General features: G+C 54.6%; 1 protein-coding gene across 1 annotated transcript; it reads right to left on the minus strand.

Annotated features, from left to right (window-relative positions):
- Positions 1-4,738: 4,738 nt before the first annotated feature.
- Positions 4,739-8,057, minus strand: NRARP (NOTCH regulated ankyrin repeat protein). Its single transcript, XM_054849206.1, has one exon. It carries the CDS (start codon positions 7,904-7,906, stop codon positions 7,559-7,561), a length of 348 nt encoding a protein of 115 aa, XP_054705181.1. The 5' UTR covers positions 7,907-8,057; the 3' UTR covers positions 4,739-7,558.
- Between the last annotated feature and the right edge of the window lie 346 nt (positions 8,058-8,403).

Raw genomic sequence — 8,403 nt, forward strand, 5'->3', positions numbered from 1 at the left:
GTGACCTCCAAACTGAAGCATCCAGGGAGAGATCCCAGCAAGTGTCGCAGCAACTGGCGGTTCCCAAAGGTGTTGGGCTGCTGTGGGACCTGACTCCTCTCCATGGGCCAGGCTGGGTGTGGGATGGGGCAGCAGGGGAAGCCCCGGGGGATGCTGCAAGCATGCAGCCAGTGCCTCCGGCTCCTCCACCCACCCCTGGCAGCGCCCTCCAGCCATCGGATGATTGAGTGCTTTAGGCATAATTAAAAGAAATCAGGTGTCCAGGGTGCTATCACACGGCTCCTGCCCCAGCTCGCAGGGGTATGGCCATGCTGCGCCGCCCCAGCAAGAGCTCCCTGAGCAAGCCGGGGGGGTGTGGGCAGAGGTCTGGTCCTGGGCGGAAAACCTGGGAGAGGTCTGTCCACATTTGGAGTCCCTCTGTGTAACTGCATTGTGCGTAATAACATTGTTGTTGACTGGGCATAGGTAAGAAATGTTTTTTCAGCTGCAGAAAACAAGAACCGAGGTTGCAGAGCACTGCCAGGGGTGAGAGGAGGCTGCAGAGGTGCTGCTTCCAGGCAGACATGCTCCTAGGTTGTACAAGTCATCTGGAGCCAGGAGTCCGCGTGCCGCGCCCTTGTGTTTCAGGGCACAAACCGTCAGTCCCAGGGTGCTGCTCAGGCCCCGTGCCAAGGCTCAGCCTCACTTTGCCCCACCAACTCATTGAAGAGGTTTATCAGAGCCGGCAGCCGTTGCCTGGCCAATGTCCCCTCCGGCCATGTCCCCTCCGGCCAGGGGTACGTGTGGCCATGTTGCCTCTGCTCTGCCTGCACACCCGTGCCGGGCTCCCTGGCATCCTCCATGCCTGCGGCGGGGCTGGCACCGCGGGGAGGTCAGCAAGCCAGCCACGCTGCCGGCACCTCCATCTGGCCCAGGGTAAACATGAAGCTGGTTGGTCCTGGGCTGGATCAGAGACGAGGAGGATGGATTTGTCAGTGAGCAAGTGCTGGCCATGGCTGAGGACAGCCCGCTGTGCCCTGCCCCGCTGGCAAACAGCCAATGCTCGCAGCCGCATTTCTGTGCCTCTCCGCACTCGTCTGGGCTGCTGGAGGTCAGGAGGCAAGGGCATGGTGGGGAGAGGGGAGGCACCTTCTGGGGAGACTCTTCCTAAAAAGCAGCAGGAGGACATCTCCAGCTCAGCTGGACCAAGGTCTGTCACCTCACGAGGGTGCTGCTGGAGGTGCTGCTCTCCTTGGCCTGCCCTCAGAGACTGCTCTCAGCCACAGAATGGTGTTGGATTAAGGCTGAATGCGGAGTTTCCAATGAAAACAATTATCCCAGTCACCCCCCAGCCTGTCACCCATCCAGCTGTCCAGCTTTGCCTCTGTCCATTCTTCTACCCATCCCTCTGTCCATGCCCTACCATGCCTCTGTCCCACCGTCCCTCCCCAGCCATCCCTCCATCCCTCCATTCCTCCATCCCTCCATGCCCCTGCCATCTCCCCAACCCTCCCCAGCCATTCCCTTATCCCTCCATCCCTCCCCAGCCATCCTTCCTTCCTTCCACCACCCATCCCTCCATTCAAGCAGCCTCCCCCCCCTCCAGACCCAAGCCCCATCCACTGTTCTTCTCCAAACAAGCCAAACCAGGACGTTGCCCTGCTTGGCCATTTCTTTAGGGCCAGGAAGAGAAACCTGCTAATATGGAGAAGCGAGAACCTACAGTGCACCCACAGGTCTGCGTCCCACCCAGAGGTGACCTCTCCGTGGGCACCCAGAGATGGGTGTTCGTGGTGGCAGTGGGACATGGCAGCTGAAGAGTTTCTGGAAAGAGAAGAAAGATGTTTCTCCTGCCCACAGGATGGAGCAGTGTCATTCCCTGGGACACTCACTGCCACCCCGGAGAACTGGGAGCCACCCATGGTCCCTGTGCTGACACATCCCAGGCCTGGAAGCGTCCCTGGGGCAACACAGCCCCTCAGGCACGGAGGTCTGCAGAGTGCAGCAATTTTGGCACTGAAGCCCCCATACCCACCTTGCAGCAGGGCATGACGGTCATGCCTGCCGCAGGAAGACCCCAAAAAGGCTCCCTGGCACAGGACCAGGGTGACCAGCTCCAGCACCAGCATGGGAAGGATCTTGGGGGCTGGGATCTTTGCACTGAGTCCCAGCACCAAACGCGGCAGCAGCATTGGGTCAGCAGCAAAATGGGTTGAAACCATGAGCCGTCCCATCCTGCACCATGCTGTGGACCCCCTGTGCCGCTGACCGCAGCCTGCCACCCCCTCCCACCCACCTACCCACCCATGCAGGAGGGCTCACCCTGATGGCGGGGATGGAGCCTGGAAAGCATCAAGAAGGGACAAAATACGAAGGCTGGAAAAGAGGCCAGCCTGGCTGGCCAGAGCGAGCTGCCGGCTCCTCCCCAGCGCCGAACAGTAGTCGATTGTCATTTTTTTTTTAAAAAAAGGTAACTCCTATTCGGATCTGCAGGCTGCAGCATTATCATAGTCATACAAATGCCCAACAAAGCATCTATTTAAAATGTACTGAATTTTGATTACAGCCTGTCCCCTCTCGCTCGCCCGCTCGCCGTCTTTCTTTCTCATTCATTACTTACTGTGTTAAGCTCCCTGAAATTCAAATAAAATCCCACCTCCTCCCCCCCATCCATATGCGTTGGTCGATTCAGCTCTGATGGCTGGGCTTGACGGATGAAGGGCAATAGAAGAGAAGACAAAGCTGTCAAACCTCGCCGGGCTGTGTTGACTTCCCATCGCCCCCATGGCCGGAGGGGAGCCTGATCCATCTGGTTTGGAGTCAGTAGCACAAACAAAAGCAAAAGACAATGGCAGGAAGCACTTGAAAGTTCAAATTCTTGCTTTGGTTTCTCTTGGAGCAACAGCACCTACGTAATGCGGCCGGCGGACAATAATGCGCAGCCAGGGACACGCAAAAATGCCAGAAGAATGTGCTTACACCACCAAACGATCCAATATTTTTGTTTTATTGGAACAAAAATAGAAAAGGAGGGTGGAAAATAAAAGGGGGGAAAAAAAAAAAGCAAGTCTTCGGAGTTCCTAGATTTCTTGGACAGGGTTTCTGTAGAGAGGAGAGCTGCGAAGCATGGTGGCCGCAGGCCGTGCAGGGAGCCCGGTTCCGTGGCTGGCCCGTCCCAGCTGGCTGAAGCCCTGGAGCAACGTGAACAGCCAGAAGCAGTGAGGCTGAGCTGAGCCTGGCTGAGCCCAGCCCAAAGCAGGCACCTGGAGAAAGTTTTTGCAGTGTCCCAAGTCTGGGGAAAGAGTCGGGGGGGAGCTGCACCCGCAGGTGTGACCCCGCAGCGCCCCAGCCCTGGGGAGTGCCATGATGCTGGGAGGTTTGGTGGCACTTGCTGGCAGGTCGGTGTCATGCAGTGCCCAAGTAGGACAAAAGTCGTACCATGGCACGAGAGGGGAGTGCCCCTCGTCCTGCACACACGTCCCACGGATTTGGCCACAGTCAGCAGCTGCTGCGAGACCCCGGCTGATATACCCACAGGACCTCCAGTGGTTGTGACTGATGGTTTTGGCATCATCTTTTTTTTCCTGCTAAAAGCAGCCGGGTCACTCGGCACCCGTCTTTTCCACGTTGGGCACCCTGGGGCAGCCGGCTGTGCCCATCCCAGGCACTGTCCCACGCTGGCCATGGATGGCACAGGGCTTGGCACGGCGGAGCGGGGGTTGGTCGACCTGGCAAGGTCACGCCAAGCCTTTTCTCCAGGTTTCCTCCCTACTGCCGCTTGCAGGACACCACTCCTGGTGTCCCTGGGAACCCACGCCCCGGAGCCAAACTGGGCATGGCACAAGTTTCCCAGGGATTTAGGTATTTCCAGAGCTGGCAAAATTACCGATATAGAAAAAGCCTCAGCCAAAACCCCACGCTGCTGCTGGTGCAGGAGGCTTGCCTGCACCCTGCCTTCAAAGCCTGGGCTGTGGGCAGGGCTCAGGTGGCGCAGCGCAGGGCTGCCCCTGGTCTTCCCACTTCCCAGAGCGACCGGATCCTGCCTGGAATGTCTCCAAAGATGCAGGGCTCTGCCCGCTTTTGGGCACCGGCCTGCTCTGAGCCATGCGGGAGGACGGAGACACCTTAGGGGATGGAGACCCCCACCCCATGCCAACCCTCACCCCATGCGCCTTCCAGGGGGTGGCTGAAGCCACCGTCAGGTTCTGGCTGGAGGTGACCACACCGTCACAGCCCAAGGGCTTGGCGAGGACCAGGCCATCTCAAACCCTTGCTGGGGCCCAGGGGAACAAAAGAAGCCCAGGAAGGTTTGCAGGGAGCCAAGTGGGTGCTCAGCTGGCAAGGCTGCAGAGCCATGGAGGTGCCCCATTCCCATGGTCTGCGATCACTGCTGCGGGGACCAGCCACAGGGCTCCCACCTTGCTCCCCAGGGCAGGTGGCTTCCTTAGGACCACCTTGAACCTTACACGGTCTGAGCCATGACCCCTCCACCAGCCTCCAAACGCTGGGATGGAGCAAACCAGGACATGTCCCAGCCCAACCCTGGGAGCTTCCTCCAGCCCATGGGAAGGGGCTGCAGGCACCAGCAGCCCCCCAAAAATCCACCCCAACTATCACCCTCTGGGGATGCATTTAACCCCTGAAGAGCTGCAGGTCCGGCCAGCCACTCCCCACCCCAGGAGCCATGCAGCTTCACCCATAACCACGTGGGAAAGAACAAACAAAAAAGCCTTTTTTTTTTTTTTTATAAAAAGATCAATGAAAAATTTATTTATAAATTTCGCACTCTGGGGCTACACGTCTATATCATACACTCAGGAATATGCTGTACTGTACAGACTTTATCCAGTTAGAAATGATCATATAGTGACCCACATACAGCTTCAATATAAGCCTAAAAATTCTTAACATTAATTAACATAATTAAAAAAGGTATTTGCATCTAAAGAAAAATCTACAGAAAAACTCCTTTCTGGAGCAATCTGTGCATCAGCTTCAATGTCTGCTTATTTCACTGACATTATCAATATATTCTTCTTACAAAAATAATAATAATAATTAAAAAGATGACTGCCGGAAGGCGACCAGTCATGCATGAAAGAGCCTCCCCCACCTGCCTCATTTTTTTTTTTCTTTTTTCTTGTACTCCCCGTTTTGGCGTGAAGGGTCAGCAGCACGATGAGCCAACAAGGGGGGTGGGGGGACCCTCATTTTAATTTGAATCAATCTGCATCCCTTTTACTTCTCAGGATCAAGAGAGACGGGGGGGTGCGGGGGTTGCATAGAAAATTGAAACTCTAGGGACTAGGAAGGGCAGCAGCTTTTCAGTAAAATACAAAGGGATGTAAAAATACATCAACTCACAATTTCAGAGCAAACCCCCTTCCCCGACGTACAGTTTCCCAAAATCTCAGTGTGTCTAAAGCTCCAGGAGGCTGGAAAGGAACAATACTTTTCTTAAACAACTCACCCAGCAATTCACACAGGAGATTCACAGTCTTAATAGGTATTTTATAAAAATATAAATATGGGTTACATCATGTTGTCTTTACAACACCGGACAGAGCTCCCTTTAGACTGGGTTTATAACCAAGATTTCTTTTTAAAAATCCATCTAGAACTTGGCTTTACAATACACTTTTTAACATGTCATAAATGTTATGACATTTCATTGTGGCAAATCCATTTAGTAAAAAAAAAAAATGTGCAACCATCTGGTAACAACAATAAAACCTCGCTAGAAAAGATCTTGTTCCCACACCATAACTATCGCACAGAAGCACCAGTGGAAGTGCTGGACACCCCCTTCCATGCTCACAGAAAGACTTCGGCCAAGCAGTTCCTTGCAAATTACAGCATTAACAGTAGACACTTTCGACAGGGCTTTTTTTTTGTTGTTGTTCTTTTTCTTCTTTAAATCTGGAGCTTTTAAAAATAATCTCAAATTGTTGAAGTGGAAAAAACCAAAACCAAACTGCAGGTGAAACCATCAGAGACAAAGCAGAATATTCAGTGCAATGGGAAATAATCATGGCAGACTCAACTTGTTTTGGTTTTTTTTGGTTTTTTTTTTTTTTTTAGTTTTAAGACTAGGAAAAAAAGAGGCATATTTCCCAAACCATATTTTTGAAACACTCACCAACAGTTTCAAACAAAACCAGGCTCACAATCTTCACCCACAAATATATACATACATGATAAATAGTTAAGACACAACCCAAATAAACCAGCAGGTTACTATTTTCTTTTTTTAATCGTAATGGTTTGGATGCAGGGAGCAAGAGAGGAAAGAGCGGGGAGATGGCAGTGATACGGATGGTTTTAGTGCAGACGAAGAGAAGAGGGCTGAAAGACCAGCAGAAGAAAGGAGACTTCTGAAATTTTCCGCATTTTCCAAATGGATGTTCTTGTGCCATAGCAATAAAAAGCAGCATTTGCGATTATACGTGCAGTCACTTCAAAATGCGACTTCGGGTGGCTTTCTCGTCTTCCTCCCTTTCTTTTATAAATATATATATTTAGCCATATATATATAATATAAAAGGCGGGTGAATCTACATACATCAAATGAATCGTTCTGCATTGAGAAGTGTTATCCGAGTTTCACCAAAAGGAAAAAAAAGTTCCCAAACTATTTTCAGTAGTTTTCCGGCATCTCTCTAGGCAGCAGAGAGCGCTCGTGCCCTTTTTCTGTGCAAAAGCAAATCCTCTGCCTCTAGAGTTTATTTCACTTTTTTTTTTTAAAGAAAAAAAAAGTCCAGGATTTGCTAATCCCCCTTTACACATGAAACGAGAAGGATTCAATGTCTTTTCCTGGGATCTCACGCATACTAAAACGAATTCAAGGAGCGGGTGAGGACGCAGACTTTCTTCAGACACCCCCCCCCCAAAAAAAAAAAAAAGAAAACCAAAGCAAAAAAACCCAACGCAAAAAGAAAACAAAAAAAGGAGCAATCGGGGGTGAGAAAACCGTGTGTCATATTCCAATAGAGTCGCCTCGGAAAAAAAAAAATTAAAAATAAACTCAGCGGTGGGAAAACAGTGGGGGAAGGTTGCGAGAGGAGGAAGGCTTCCCTGCTCCTCCTCGCCGCGGGTGGCCGGAGCCCCCGGCTCGTCCCGGGGCTGGCAGCGGGGGGTGGGGGGGCACCAGCACCACGCGGCTACCGGGGGGGGGCGTTGAAATGAATTCTCTTCTGAGCCAGAATACTTTACATCGGAGGGGGGTTGGGGGGGGGGGGGCGAGGGGAGCGGGAGGGAGGATTAAATATTAGCGGGGATGGACGGGGGGGGCCTTTAAAGCATCTGACCAGATGTCAAACTGAAACCGTGAATACTGTGAGTGCAGCCGAGGTAGATGGAGAAAAAAAAACAAACCAAAAAAACCAAAACAAAAAAACCCAAACGTATTACAGTAGGAAAACAACCCTTGGAAGGAAAAAAAAAAAAACCACAAAAACCAAAAATAAAAATTAAAAGCAGGCGAACGGTGGCGTGTTTTGCGCGGGGCCCCAAATCTTCGCCAAATAAACCCCACGCGGGGGTGGGAGCAGCTTTGGCGGCCGCGGGGGCGGCCCCGGCATCACCGGGCGCCGGCGGAGTATTTGGCCTTGGTGATCAGGTAGAGGACGATGTCCTGGTGGCCCCCGAAGGCGGCGATGTGCAGCGCGCTCCAGCCGTCCCGGTTGGCCAGGCGGATGTCGGCGCCGAACTTGACCAGGAGCTTGACCAGCTCCAGGTTGCCGTCGATGACGGACTGGTGCAGCGCCGTCTGCCCCTCGGGCCCGAAGGAGTTGACGTTGAACTCGCAGTTCGTCATGTTCTGCAGCAGGGACTGCAGCTCCTTGGTGTTGCCGCGCCGCACCGCCTCCTGGAAGACGCGCTGGCTGGGCGGCGGCGCCGCGCACGGCGACACCTCGCTCTGGCTCATGCCGCCGCCTCACGCCCCGCCGCCCCGCATGGACGGCGACGCCTTCGCCCGCCCGGGCATGCGGTGGCGGGCGGCTGCTGCTGCTGCTGGCTGGCGGGTGGGCTGCTGCTGCCTGCTGCTTACCGCCGACCGCCCCGCAGCGGCCCCCGGGCCCCCGGGCCCCCGCCGCCGCCGCCGCCGCCGCCGCCGCCGCCTCCTCCTCCGCGATGCCGCCCCTCCGCCGCCGCGCCCGGGCCTCTCTGGAGCGGAGCCGGCCCCGCGCCGCGCCTTTTACCCACCCTTTTATTTGCATAACAATGGCACGGCCGTGACGCGGCCAACAGGGGCGGGGCGCCACCACCGCGCGCCCATTGGAACGACCGGGCAGGGAGGGGGCGGGGACGCAGCGGAAAGCCACGCCCCCGGGAGAGGAGCCGGGGAGCCCCTCCCCCACCCCGTGAGCTGCGCGGGGGGGGGGGGGGCGATGGGGGGCGCTCCCGGCTCGGCTCGGCTCGGCT

The sequence above is a fragment of the Grus americana genome, chromosome 20, assembly GCF_028858705.1.
Source record: "Grus americana isolate bGruAme1 chromosome 20, bGruAme1.mat, whole genome shotgun sequence".
In the NCBI taxonomy this organism is placed as follows: domain Eukaryota; kingdom Metazoa; phylum Chordata; class Aves; order Gruiformes; family Gruidae; genus Grus; species Grus americana.

Excerpts from the sequence above, each read along its gene's own strand:
- NRARP (XM_054849206.1), bottom strand. The coding sequence starts at position 7,906 with ATGAGCCAGAGCGAGGTGTCGCCGTGCGCGGCGCCGCCGCCCAGCCAG.